The following is a 14,579-nucleotide window of genomic DNA, read 5'->3' on the forward strand; positions in this document are numbered from 1 at the left end:
CCCCCCTTCTTTTAATTTGGAGAAATTGCAGTTTTGGTTCTTAGTTATTGCTTTATTCCGGTTTAGCCCGTATTATTCACTTGAGCACATTTTGATGCTTAATTAAGAAAAATGTGCAATTTTAGCCCCTCGCTCGTTGAAACTAACAGATGTTTTAATGGACATCAACTTGTTCTACACATTAGTGCTTTCAACTTCAAATTAACAGGAATCTGAAATATGCTTCTAACTGTCAAATTTCGCGCCATGATCTTGTGCGTTGTCATTTACTTCACCTTTTGTTAGTCTTCTTCTAAAGCCTCCAAATAGAGACCCAAATGACTTAGAGAATGCAACTGGCCTTCAAGGGCAATTGCAGTATACAAGCACGATGCCAGAGCGGGTCTGTCCTTCGTTGGTAGTCTCCATGTTCAATACAAAAGCCATCATCAATGTAATAAACCTATTTTCCTACCTCGCTCCAGGCTCAAAAGAAACATAGAGTTGGGCATGACAAGTACATACACATCTGGTGTATGTTGTTGATTGATACATTAATTACGATTTTGATGGAGGGCAATGAATAAAGCCTAAGGGATAAAGAGCTTCGTCAGAAGAACGAACTCAATAAGCTATGTTGAAAGCTGAAGGAATTTACTATCAGCTAGTGAATATCTCCGACTACTTGTTGCCTGTAATGTTCAGATGGTAGAAACTGCATAATATTCATAACCATATCTCTTGAAAGCTAAGTCACAGTTAGGACACAAAATGGTGTTCTGGATATTTGTTACTTTTATTGACATCTAAACCATGAAATTGCTGACTCTTCATTTAACAAAAGGTTAATAAGAAGTCTCTTTCTCTGTCAGATAAATGAATGAAAGCACTTAGCTGTCTTTTAACTATTCACAGTTTGTCCACGATAACTTCCATATATCGTCAGGGATCACAATGGATGGATGATTATGAATATTTATATTATTATGATAATAATGAATATGGCTCAAATGGAGTAATGCAGATGCTGCTAAAGGATTGTGATACTTTAAAGTGTTCTTATGTAGATCATATCCTCATCAATTAATGGCACCCCCATGTATATGAGGATGGATGGATCCTTTGGTGCAATCATGGTGGGGTGAACTATTGTAATGGAGGACTGGTTTACAATCATTTGTTCCTAATCTTGCACTAGACGGGCATTCTATTTGTTTAAATTTACTAATCGGTTATGCATCTATAAATCCTTATTCTAGTGGATTACATGGGAACATGTTTAGTTGCACTTAACATCGTAGGCAAAAAGTCTATTGGTTGCAATCTTTAACTTTCCATTAATGTACAGGATGCCGTTAGCAGAAAAATCAGTCTAGACGCTGTCGTGGATTTTGCATTGGCACAAGGATCACAGTGGATATTTATTACCCCTCATGACATCAGGTAATCTGAAAGCATAAATAAATAGTCTTTTAATCAAGCAGCCTGAGTCTTTGCTTTGCCTTTGGTATACTGCTTGCTTAATTTGACTTATTTGAACCATGTACTAATGAGTGTAGGTCTCTTCAATTTTTCCGTTCTCCCTTCCAAGTCTGGTAGAGTTAGTTTTTTTAATAATACTGGTGTATTATCAACCCCCATCCAATTTTTTTTTCTTTTTCCTCATAAGTCAGCATAAAAACATTCGTCTAACTAACTGTCTATTTAAAAATGGAAAAGTTAAAAAAGAGTGGGATAATGGCTATTTTCCTATGCTGGTTGGAGTGGATTCATCAATTCACTGTAATATGGCAGGCATTTATTTATCTCTTTACTTTGAATTGGTTGCAATGTTGATCCATCAAACATTTTTTTGTATTCAGTATGGTGAAGCAGGATGAGAGGGTAAAGAAGCAGCAAATGGCGGCTCCTCGTGCCTGATTCGTTTTGCATTTTCTTTTTGTGGGAGATGGTTAATTTTTTGGGGATTTCAGGTGGGCATGAAGAAGGGTTTGCTAGTAAAAGAGGTCTTGTTTTACTAGTCTTTTGCTTAACATGTCCTAAATGATTTAACAGTTAAATCATTAGAAATTCTAGTGAAATGTAAAACTAGAAGGTGAGTTTATAAATTTAATGTGTTCTATGTCTAGTCTTTTATATCAAGTCTTTTAGCATGTTTCAACATTTGCTAAATGAAAGTATCATACAACCTAAATCATTTGGAGTTGTGAAGAGAAAATAGAGTCGAATGTTCTTCGACGCATATTCTTAGGATATTACATCGAACGAAAAGGATGGAGATGTTTTGCCCTACCCGTAAAAGATGTCTTGAAAAGATGGGTATTGCAGTTTCTGTTTCATGTGCACTAAAAGGAAGACTCGTGTGATTATAGTAATATCAGCATATGAGCAAAGGACGCTACCGACCCCCCATTCTGACGATAAGAAAAGTGATAGTGGTATATTTAACAAAGAGTGAAAGTGTGAAACTAAGAGAAAATACATTGGAGGATAGGATTTTGATCATTGTTTTAGATTTTAACTATTATTCTTTTTGGCATAGTAAAATTTTCTCGTTGGGCGATTTCCTAAGAACATAAACATCATTGTCAAAAATTTTAAGTCTTAGGTCGACCTATATTGTTAATGGGTCATGACATGTCAGTTTGAGAGTTAATTTACCTTTGCACGAAATATCATTTGCGGAAGTAAATGTACCTTTGTGATATTGAAATCGTGCTTAAACGAAGTTAATTATGACATGCTATTGCAACTTCAAAAAGTTGCATTTAGCTCACTTGATTTTATAGTAATGTTATCAAAGGCAAATAGTATTGACACTTCGCCAATTATGGGTTCTAAAAGTCAAGATAATAGTTTGCAATATCAACTTCAGTACAAATCTTATTTTAATAGTTATCTGGTACAAACTTCAAACATACACAAGAGAACATACCTCAAAGTTGGTTAGTGAGAAGTTCATGGAGGAGAAGTCATATACACCACCAAAGTTGCAAACTAATGAGAAATAGTTTCAAGGAGATCCTTTTTTATCTCATTGGTTGGGGTGAGAGGGAGAGCAGCGATATAGAAAAGAAGAGGACATGAAATGAATATACTATAGAAAGCAGAATAAAAGATTTTTTATTATAGGTTAGTCTTTTGACCTTCGACTCTAAATAAATTTAATGTTTCTGAAACACTCAAACAAAAGAGTAATGCCGCTACTCATTTGCAGTTCAATACAGTATTGGCCGAACCTGTGCATCAAAAAGGCAATTTCATCACAACAAGAAGTTGAAGAGCTATTTTCCTCTAAAACAATGACCATCTTTTCCTGTATAACTTAGCAAGGACACACTCACGCGAACTCTTTGAGCAGCTATCTGATATGGTAAATTGATTTTTAGTTTTCATAGAGCTTGCATCTCGAGGTTGGTTTGTTCGGTGCTATTTGCTGAGGAAGGTACAGATTCACGGTTGTCACGAGCAGCATTCATCTCCTGGACAGGAGGAGGATTGACTATTGTCATTGGCATAGCAGCATTATCTGACAGACGGCTTTTCATCTCCCTATGCTCCTGGCACAAGGCACACCAGTGCAAGCAGCAGTGCACCATGCAAGGATCACACGGAGAATTCTGCATCATTGAGAAAGTTGCAATATTAGCAAACAAACGTTTAGTCTCACTCTAATCTCCTTTTTAATTATTTTATACCCGGTTGTTCCTGCCTAGCTTATGTGCACCTCGATTAATCCAGGGTACCTGCTAAATGCTATCCGAGTACCTCTGTCCAACAAGGTTTAGACAAATGGGAAAAACCACCTAGCGTTTTTTTGCCCCTGCCGTGATTTGAACCCTAGTCTACCATGGTTCATTCCAGTTTCCTTAAACGCTAGGTTACACACTTCTTAGGGTGCTGAAGTCTCACTATCATCTCCCAGCAGTTAATTTGGGACAGATAGAGATAAGACTGCATTGTACAGTAAAAGCACACTGTTGATATTCCCCCATCTTACATTATGCATGCTCCAGATGTCCACGGCGTGCAGAGGGGGGTGGGGGTGTTGATATTCCTACATCGGATGGGGATGGAGCCATTGGTCTCCTTATATGGTTTTGGGGAATCACCTCTTGAGCTAACTTTTCGGGTTGACTTAGGACTTAGGCCCAATATCCATTTTTCTAACACGCCAAAACTCAGCTAATTCAATAAACAGTATACTCCAAAGCTTCTTGCGACTGGCGTTTAAGATGATCACTGTACTCTAGATGAATCGAATTCTAGGCTAGCAACTTTTTAACCCTCAAAATTTGCAGGACTTTCAAGAACACAGTGAGAAATTGATTAAGGACATAGGATTTGATCCTAATTAAAATTATGCATAACTTCACATGTAAACACAAACGAAATGAAGTTACCTTGAGATGATACTTCTTCTGCAGTGACTGCCGGAAGAGGCCAGTATATATTCCACACATCCACCAACCAAACAATAAGCCTTCACCAATGAGGAACGATGTACTTGGATCAATACCATGAAATGCTGCTGTTGCAGCTGCACAAGCAATGCCACCCTCGACAAAAATGGCATGACAAACACAAGGGGTAGACCAAGGAGTATCTTCTCTCAGGCTCTCGACATTACGCCCAAACAAGATGCACGGGCAGAAAAGTCCCGTCCAGCCTATAAAGGTAAGACAAAACCAGTGTGTTAAAAGAAGAAAGAGCTGCACACTGACTGGCATAAAGTGCACAATCCTCAGTCAAGACTATGATACAAAGTTTTTTTACTGAGATGGAACTATCCCAGAAATAGAACCAGAGTAATAACAAGCTAAAATAGTGTTAGAAGTTCTTTTTTTTTTTTTTAACAAATTAAATAAGGATGAATATCTGTTTATCAATAATACTTGACATATAGAGAGCTTATTCTTCCAAACTGCAACGAGAGACTAATTTATCTCCCCTCTTAAGTTTCTGAATGATGAGATTCCGGTTACACAATTGGATTTCTGTCACCTCCTAACAGACAATTGGTTAAGATCAAAGAGGCCTAAATTCTAACAGAGAGACTATATTTCAAGTGCTTTGTGCCACAACAGGATATGGGTTAATAAAAATTTGAAAATGATAAAGAGCAGTATTGACTTAATTTAGACAAGCGGACCTCAGTCTCTATTGAATAATGTATATAAATGACTACTTAATTAGCTTACTCTGAGGGATGTAACCTGTAAGTCCCCCAAAATGATAGAGTGAGTAGCATGAGCTTCTTTCACATATATTTTTTTAAAAAGATGTGAAAAGAGAAACTAAAACGATTTTGTTAAGTTTTTGGTGAAATAGCTGCAATGAAAGTGCTCTTTTTTCAAACACACTGTTACCATATAGAGAAACACAAAGATCAAACCCAAGTGGAGCAAGGAAAAATCTGGAGACGAGCAGCTCATACATAACAATGTCTTTTGCAAATTATTTAGACAGTGTAATGAGGAACATATCAAGTGATTACAAGCTTTATGTACATAACATAAGGAAGAACTCGTACAACTATCTTTGTCTTCCGCACATCCAAAAATCCCACTTGTCCAAGGCTCATCTGCAGGAGGCTCAAAACTTTCAGGTAAAGCTTGTCCACATTCATTGCACTTGTGAACGACTAGCTGTTCAATGAGACATGAAAATTGTAATAGAAGGAAAGATAGAGAAGAACCAAACCCTAGTACAAAAGCAACACCAATCAAGAACATCGTAATATGATAATATCTGGCAGATGTATTGGCATTCAATTACATGCTTATTGGCAAATTCAATAATGTATTCAGTTATACGCTAGGCCAATTACATACAAGATGGGATAACGCTCGACCTAGGTGATGAAAAACCTGCTTTTCCCGTTTTGTCATTGTTTTCGTCTGCAACTTCAGTAAAGCCAGTGAAGGATTAAAACAGAATACCACTAATTTTTCTAGTGTAGCCTTAGCTTGGAGTTCAGCAACTGCCAATGCGAAGAAGAAATTAAAATGTTCTGATGACGATGCTGATCTTAAAACTGGAGATGGATAACTAATTTACTGCGATGGCTTTTAAGTTTACTTTTCATTATCCTTTCATACTGTTAGGTTTACTGTAATAACTAGTACTGTCAATAGCATCTCGTTAGATTGAGATTTTTGACGTATCTTTTAGTTATTGACATATAAGTAATGGTTGGTGATTTGCAACCATGCTACCACATCAAAATAGATCACTAAACTGTCATCATCAATCTTCCTAGGAACCTCTTATGTTCGGCATAAGGTCATATAAAGGTAGGCCTCTTACAATTATGACAGGTATTCCCTAGCCGCCCTATCCATCTTATGGCCGTCCATATAGATAACTAACTCGAACTATACTATCTCGCCCACACACGCTAAACTTTGGGGTCGGAGTTTTGATGGCTTCTAAAGATATCTAATTATTAAAAACTTTTTATAACGGTTGTGTGTTTAGGCCAGCTTGTGCAGGAGCGGATCTAGTGCAATGGTTACGGGTTCACGTGAACCCAATAACTTTTGCTTAAACCTTGTATTTGTATTAAAAATTCATTGAATTTGTAAGAATATTTAGCTTCGAACCTAGTCCATTGGTTCCATTATTATTGCATATTAAGTTGATATCGCTATAGGAACCCATAAACTTAAAATTCTGGATCCGTCTCAAAGCTTGTGCACACCTCGACTATTCCACCGGATATCTGCTACCTCCCACTAGCATAAGTATTGACTGAACTTCGATCTTATTATCAATACATCTTAGGAGATGTACAGAGTTTTTGTCTAGCAAAGAAATCAAGAAGCAAATATCCGTACATTTTTTCACACAGTGTAATCCAAATTACTGCTAATTACATAAATCCTACAAAGTCATTTGTTAAGACCTATACACCATTACCCTTAGAAGATTAATTGACTAGAACATTTAGAGACAGATCTAGTACAAATATTAAGCAATGCACACACTACAAAGTTCAAATCCTGAATTCACCTTTTTTCTACAACAACAAATTAGTACTATTAAGAAGAATTAAAACAGATCAGAAAGAAAGACCTGAGGGACATGAATTGGCTGATTGAGTTCCCCAGGCTTAATATCTTCTTCAAAAGGTGCTTGATCTTTCGTTAACTTTACATACCTTGACTGATTTCCTCCTTCCTCCATATTATTGATCTGTTTATACAATTAATCAACGAACAAAATTACCAATAGATATATATATAGAGAGAAGTCAAGTCAACTCAAATTTGTACAGAAAATCGAGGTTTCCTCATACCTTGTAATAGACCGGAAACTCAAATGAGGTAAAATGTAACTGAGTATGAAACAAGTAGAGAGAGTTTAGGGTTTTTGGATTTGGTACGATCAGAGGATTAAGTATATTTTTGTAGTTTGTATTTACACAAAGAGAAAGAGATCCTCGGCGTTTATTACAACGCGGAAATCGCAGATTGTGTTCCGATAGTTGCGGGGTTTAGTCTTTTTTGTTTATTTAGTTAAGTAAAGGGGTTAAGTCATATTTCGTACGGCATCCACGCCGGTGTACTTTAGCTTAGTGATCTATTCTTTTAAATTTTTATTTTTTTATTTTTAGGCAATTATCCCAATTTATGTATTAGATTTTTTTACTTTATTAAAAAATATTTACAATCAATTTAACTTTAAATTTTTTGTTTTATCGTAGTGAGATATTTTATAATTATACAAATGTTATAGCCGATCCATTGGCCTATTTGACGAACGTCAACAACTGAGACATTGTAAATTGATTGGCGGACATCGTGATAAGTTCTCTGTCCTACTACAGGTGTTGCGACAACCTTTACCAAGTGCAAAAGATTGCTGACCACTAGATCCGCTGATCTACAATATTCACCCATTCCATGACTTTTCGGACCAACCAACCCGAATCTACCTTCGCAAGTGTTTGCATTTTGGGAGCTGAGCATGCAGGAACATAGAAGAATTTCACTTTGAAGCACGACGTTTTTTATTTTATGTTGGCATTTGAGTTGACTTGTTTTAGAAGGGTCAAAAATGCCCCAGGACTATCGAAAAAGGCTTAAAAATACCCTCCATCTACTTATTGGTCTAAAAATACCCCTTCCATCCACCTTTTTGGTCCACTTATGCCCTTTGACCGTTAGGTCAATGCTGAATTTAAAAAATAATTATTTAAATTCCACGTGGCAACTTTCTTATTGATCGAAATTAAAACATCTAACCTATTAGAAAGACCCACCCATATCTACCCATTTTTCGGACTAACCCGTCCCGAATATGACCCGAATAAAAAGTTCAAATAAAAAAAAGACGCCCACTTCCATCTAACCCATGGATTTACATGTGTTCATTTTCTTGATTAATCTCGTGTATAGCATTATCATCGAATAAAGGTTCATGACCAAATTAAACAAACAAGAAAAGCCTAGCATGAACGAGCCAATGATTTTCTTGACAATAATGTGGGATGAAAAACTAGGGTAGTCCAACGATTTATGATATCTTCTAAACAATCACTTTCAGATCTTTCCATTATGTGAAAATGATTAAATTAAACTCATCTTGAATATAATGCAATTTGTGTCTATCATATAAATTGAACTGGATGCCATAACAAGAAAAAGAAAATCACGTAGTAAATTTGTGTCTATATGTTCGCTGCAACTTCCATGGAGCTTTTGTTCCATGGAGTTTGATAGAAGTAGGGCCTCTCTTTTTTAGTTGAACTTTTTGTTCGGTCAAGTTAGTATTTGAAGCGGGTTAGTATGAAAAACTGGTAGATACGGGTGGGTCTTTCTAATGGGTTAGATGTTTAATTTTGGCCAATAAGAAATTGCCACGTGATATTCAAATAATTATTATTTTTAATTCAGCATTGACCTAACGGTCAAAGGGCATAAGTGAACCAAAAAGGTGGATGGAAGGGTATTTTTAGCCCAACAGATAAATGAAGGATATTTTTAAACCTTTTCCAATAGTTTATGGGCATTTTAAACCCTTTTCCGTTTTAGAAAATAAGTTTCAAAAGTATTTTCTTCTTTCTTAAATTTCGTATATAGTCAAATAAGATCACATAAAATAAGATGGAAGGAGTATCCAAAAAGTTACTGGCAGAGTGCATTCAATATAGTCATATTTAAAGGAGTTAATCATCATGCTTAACTTGTGTGTTTGAGCCAATATTTATATGCAACATTTATGTTTACCCTTGAAAATGGATAACAATTGAATTTATACGCAGTTTTAAGGATATGTGGATTAATTCAATACAAGTGATCAATAACGTTAGATAAACAAATTAATGATAAAATAAATAAACAAACCAGTTGTGGTGTTGAGTCCGGGCTCGGTTTTGGGCTTAACAATTGGTATGGCTTCGATTCGGAGCCAAAATATATATGAAGAGCTATGAGCAAAAATAAGAACTTTTGAATAACTTAGAAGCAGAGAAAATAAGTTTATATTGCCTTGATATGCGTGTTACAGTGTTCTTATTGAATAAAAATCACTCCCTTTATAGAGTAGGAGAGTTTCATCCCTAGTATAATTCTAAGAAAGGTAAACATCTTCTTTTTCGTTAATCACTAATCTGCTGCGAATACGGGCCGAGATCCACGCCGTGATATCCGGTTGAGCGCGGATATCACGGCCCTTTATCAGTCGTGTGCAACCGTTTGGTAATGCTTTCCGAGGTCTTGGAGCTCGAACCAGATTCGGGGTCGGGGGGGGGGGGCGTCGTCTCGATGGCTTCGGTGGTAAGCGCTTCATTCGCGCCTTAGTACGAGAGGTTCCTAGCTCTGATTCCATGTAGTTATGTCCTTACTTCATTTGCCCCACCGGAAAATTGGGGTTCTTATTTCTCAGAGAGTAGGCTTGCCGAAACGATGAGAAATGATAGATGTTCCCAGGTTTCTTCCTTCGAACGTTACAACCGAAACGATGAAAAAGTCAAAACGCCCCATCAGTCGTGTCATTCTGACTTCGAACACGTATTAACCATCGGCTGGTTGCCTCCGAATGCGAAGCGTCACCTACTTTCCCTATAAAAGCTTCTACCCTTTGCTCTTTTTCCACTTTCCAATCAAGCTTCCACCTTCAAATTTTCTAGCTATCACCGACTTCTTTCAAACCTTCATATCTTCATCTTTGATCTTCAAATCTTCATAATTTCTTAGGTTTTTACCCAAATTTTCTTTAAATCTTCATACTCTGCTCTTCAGCCTTCAAACTTGTTCCTTCAAACCTTCATACTTTTTCTTTAAATTTTCAAACATTATCAGATAGCAATGGCTAAAACTTCCAGATCAGTTCCTCAACAGCTGCCTCTTCATCTTCCCACCCGGCCACAAATGCCGAGGTGGCTGCCCCCGAGCCTCCCATGAAAAGCTTTATACCTAGGGCAATAGCAGACGACTTCAAAGTCGAGAAGCCCTCATCCAAATAGGACCGGGGCGAAATAACATCGAGGTATATGTGCTTCGTTACCAAAGATGTCCTTACCGTGGTCTGAGAGGACTGTAAATGGGAAGGCAATGACGTAGTAGTCCCCGGGCCTGAGGATGATATTACTACCCACGTGGAGGGGTACTTAAGTGTTTACTCTTATCCCTTCACGCTAGGCCCTGTAAACCTAGTGATTTTGGCCTTCTCTAAGAGGTACGAGGTGTGCCTCGGGAAAATCCACCCATCTATTTGGAGGATCGTGATTCTCCTCCGTTATTTTGTAAGCCACATTGAATCCTCTCGGTTCACCCTCGACCACCTACTCCGTCTGTACAGTCCCCAAATTTTCTGAGGGGGATTAATCAAGCTCACTCGCTGGGCCAGCAAGTCCCCTTTTTCGAGTATTGATGAGGATCGAGACCGAGGCTAGCAGAGGCGCTTTGTTCGGGAAAAGACTAAAGATTTGATCACTCGCGAGTTTCTTCCGTTCCCCGAGAAGTGGAACGCATCTCGTAAGTGCAACCTTTCCTTAAGTGTTAATTTTTCTTCATTTTATTTAATGATTCGTGATCGTGCAGCTATTGCCTGGGTTCCCAATGCGGTCCATCGGCTCAAGGAGTGGATCGAGGGAATCTGCAAGCAAATGTCATATTTTGAGCGCTCGTGGCGCAAGCTTTCGAAAGGCTGATGGGAGGCCCGTTCTTATGGTAAGGCCTTTCCCAGAACGGTTGCTATTATGCTCCGAACTTTCATAATGCTGACCCTTTCTTTTTCTTTTGCAGGTTTGCCTAAGACCATCGAACTTAGGCTGCTGTGCGGGGCGAGGACGCGTCCCTACTCATTGACTTCTCAATTACGGGACAGTCCGGGGCTGCCAAAGAAGAAAAGAAGAAAAGAAAAAGAAAGTCTTCAAGCTCCCCGAGTTTCGAGGTGAAGCCGAAGAAAAGGGTGGCTCGTAAGCCCAAGAAGAGCACCAACTCCCGGGTGCCGGATTCTGACTCGCTTCTCCGGCTCAGGGATGAGTCTGAAAAAGACGACATTTTTGTTGCCCATGGATCTACCCTTGCCGGGGAGCAAGCCGCAGCCGAGGGTGGGCCGTGAGATCGACCTCCCTCCGGCTCAAGAGGCCGAGATGGAGACGGGGGCTGAGACCCCCAAGAAGCTGGTTCTGATCCGAAGGAAGCGACCGGTGTAATAGAAATCGCCGAGATACTCCCTTTTAAATTTCACTAAGGTTTTGATATCTCTCATTACTTTTGTCGTTTTGCAAGCCTCGGTACTTCACCACAAGAGCTTTCTCCGGTACCACTCAGCTTAAGGAGCAGGCTCGAAAGAAGGATATGTACAAGCTCCTCGGTGAGCAGCAAGATGGGGCCATCAAGGACCTTCAGGCCGAGCTGGATAGAGCTCAGAAAGAAGCTTCGACCCTGAGGCGGGAACATGTCGACCTGTTCAAAAAGGTAAAGGTCTTTGAAGTTAAAAACGAGGAGCTAGTCGTGGTGACTAACGACAAAACCTCGCAGGTTCAACAAAAGATCGACCAGATCGACCAATTCCGAGCCGAGATGAACGAGGTCAAGGCCATGGTCGATGGGTGGAAAAGCAGAATGGACCTGTTGGCTTCGGAGAAGGAAACCACTAAGGCGGAGCTGGCTTCGGTCAAGAACCAACTCCGGGTGGCGAATGAGAAAGCCGATAAGTGGTCTCAACCGAACAATGATCTTCGAGCACAATTGAGCTCGGCCGTTGTAGAGCGGGATGCCCTCGGTAGAGAATATGAGGCAGTGAAGTCCAAATTGGACATAACCTCCGCCGATGCCAAAGAAATGGTGGCCCAGTACAAAGCTGACGCGGAGGCTGCCGAGGCCCGCTTGAAGACAAAGGCCGAATATATGAAGCGGCTGTCCCGAAGAGAGACCCTCGAAGAGATCCACGTCCGGGGTTTCGACCTGTCGTCTGAGATTGAGGAAGCAAAAAGGATCGAGGCCGAAGCGAAGAAGCTTTACGGGCCCGAAGATGCCGATGGTTTTGAGGGATCCGAATGATCTGATGGTTCTGGAGACGAGTAGGGCCCCGGTGAAGATCAGGCATAAATGCCTTAGTTCTTTTTTAGCTTTTGTCTTGTGAAAACTTGTTTATTTTTAGGCCTTTTTTGTTGGGCCTTTGTAAATACATTCCAGAACATATATAAATTTCCCTTTCTGGCAATTTCGAGTCTCTACTTTTTAGCATCTTTTCATAGTTTCTATTCTTGCAAATGTTTCTAATGCCTTAGCATAGAATCAAATAAGTCGTTCCCTTTTCAGAGGTCCGAACAGAGCCTCACTTTGATGCAACTTTATTTGCTCGAGGCTTTGAAAACTCGGTGTGACCGGAAACCTTTTCAAGATGCTTAAGTGATAATAGACGATGCTTTCACCGAGGGTAACCTTTTAGTAGAGGCGGAGCCAAGATTTCAAACTTATGGGTTCGAAATTCTAATTATTTGAAGTTACTGGGTTCTAGATTAATAATTTATACATATTCAATGAAAATTTTAAGACAAATACATGGTTCAAACCATAGCTACTGGGTTCGGCCGAACCTGCTGCCGGCACTCTAGCTCCGCCCATGCTTTTTAGTAGGTTTTGAATTCTTATAAAGGCCTTATGTTCTAAATACGAGCTTCGAACGTCTCCAAGCCGTTTTTTTAGGATGGCTGTAGCCTTTTGTGTTTAGGCACTTCTAATAGGTTTTGTGCCTTGGGGTTTTGGTAGCCCGTGTTGCCCGAACTATTTTTGGACGACAGTCCCCGAGTAGGGGTAGCCCTTGGGCTCGATAGTCCCCAAATAGGGGTAGCCCGTGGGCCCCGGATAAGGGTAGCCCATGGGCTCTTAGGATCCATTATTAAGAGGCGAAAATGCGAAATAGCAAGGTGGAAATTCTCTTTAATTTCTGTGTGTAAAGTACATGATCAAAGAGTTTAAAAGCTGTATCATGGCTAAGGTGGACTATATGGGCACGGTTCACTCGACCGTTTGGCCTTTACAATAAATCCTAACCACCGAGCCTTAGCTATTCGAGTACAAAGTTTCCTTCTTTCCTTGCTATGGACCTTAATCCGAGGGTAATGGCCCCAGTATTCGAAGTCGATCTTGAGAGGGATCGGATACTGTTGATGCGTAATGAACGTCCATCGACTCAAGTTAAGATCGGCCTTCGATTCTAATTTCGCACGATTTACTGTTGCCTCGTTAAAAACCTTGTTGAAAACCCCATTCTGGGACAAAACCAGTTCAAGGGAAAAAGAGTGTTGTTAGAATAGTTATGTAAATAGTAGTAAATAACCCTAATCCCATATGTATTAGGAGTTGGACATGTTATGTATATACATAGGGCTCATTGTATCATGTTTAACATATGAGAATAATATCAATAATATTTTCTCCCGTGCATTCTCACATGGTATCAGAGCTTTAGTGAGAAACCTATCGTTGTGCATCATTCCAGCGACTTTCGGGAAGAAAGACCTCGTCGCCGTGCAATTTTTCGGCGACTTAGAAGGCTGCCCGTAATCACATCAATTTCTGTTGGTGTGTGCAAAACACCAACACCACCACAAGACTCCTCAAGCTCCGGCGACCAAACCCCAGTAAACCCCACCGGAAAACGCACGTACACGCGCTCTCACGTGCCGGAAAAGGAAGAAATTTTTCGGCGAGATCTGACCCACTGTAATACCCTATATTTTTTAGTAAGGGTGTATTGGTCATTAGCAAAATAATAATAATAATAATAATAATAATAATAGTAATACTAATAATAATAATAATAATAATAATAATAATAATAATAATAATAATAATAATAATAATAATAATATAAGAAACTAGCTACAAAAAAAATAAAAGAGATAAGGAATTCAAAAAAGGGCCGAAGCCCATTCTGCCCACAAAAAAGAAGAAGGAAAGAAACAAAACCTAGCAAAATAACTAACAAAGAAAAAAAGGGAAAAGTTTAAGAATAAGGATTAAAAGGGAACGGAGCCCATTTAGTGGAAAAGGGTTAGAAACAACAAAACGGAAAAAAAGGGGGAAAGCAGCAAAAGCTGCGGTAAAGAGAAACATAGCTTTTGAGCCTTCAAACACAAA

General features: G+C 39.1%; 2 protein-coding genes across 3 annotated transcripts in view; one reads left to right on the top strand and one right to left on the bottom strand.

The window, feature by feature from the left end:
• The window catches only part of LOC109216640 (structural maintenance of chromosomes protein 6B-like), a gene marked incomplete at its 5' end in the record, with an annotated part of 33,389 nt that extends 31,268 nt beyond the window's left edge, over positions 1–2,121 (top strand). Inside the window, 2 exons of the mRNA XM_019380814.1 lie at positions 1,328–1,422; positions 1,842–2,121. Coding sequence (XP_019236359.1) covers positions 1,328–1,422; positions 1,842–1,899 — 153 coding nt within the window. The remainder of the gene's footprint in view (positions 1–1,327; positions 1,423–1,841) is intronic.
• A 953-nt stretch (positions 2,122–3,074) lies between these two features.
• LOC109216641 (cell number regulator 6-like) lies at positions 3,075–7,542 on the bottom strand. Of its 2 annotated transcripts, XM_019380816.1 has the most exons (6): positions 7,280–7,542; positions 7,057–7,176; positions 5,513–5,627; positions 4,383–4,648; positions 3,324–3,599; positions 3,075–3,218 (listed from the first exon to the last, which is right to left on the bottom strand). In XM_019380816.1, exons 2-5 carry the CDS (start codon positions 7,165–7,167, stop codon positions 3,372–3,374), a joined length of 720 nt encoding a protein of 239 aa, XP_019236361.1. In that variant the 5' UTR covers positions 7,168–7,176; positions 7,280–7,542; the 3' UTR covers positions 3,075–3,218; positions 3,324–3,371. The 2 variants fall into 2 exon arrangements, with proteins under 2 accessions (XP_019236361.1, XP_019236360.1); XM_019380815.1 differs by having other exon boundaries at positions 3,075–3,599.
• Positions 7,543–14,579: the final 7,037 nt, after the last annotated feature.

Source organism: Nicotiana attenuata, unplaced genomic scaffold (assembly GCF_001879085.1).
Source record: "Nicotiana attenuata strain UT unplaced genomic scaffold, NIATTr2, whole genome shotgun sequence".
Lineage (NCBI taxonomy): Eukaryota > Viridiplantae > Streptophyta > Magnoliopsida > Solanales > Solanaceae > Nicotiana > Nicotiana attenuata.

Bases quoted from the DNA above. Each gene is read 5' to 3' on its own strand.
- LOC109216641 (XM_019380816.1), bottom strand. From the start codon at position 7,167: ATGGAGGAAGGAGGAAATCAGTCAAGGTATGTAAAGTTAACGAAAGAT. The intron at 4,649-5,512 runs GTACGAGTTCTT...TTACCTTTATAG, and splicing joins TGCGGAAGACAAAGATAGTT to GCTGGACGGGACTTTTCTGC. The intron at 3,600-4,382 runs GTAACTTCATTT...TCAATGATGCAG, and splicing joins AGAAGAAGTATCATCTCAAG to AATTCTCCGTGTGATCCTTG.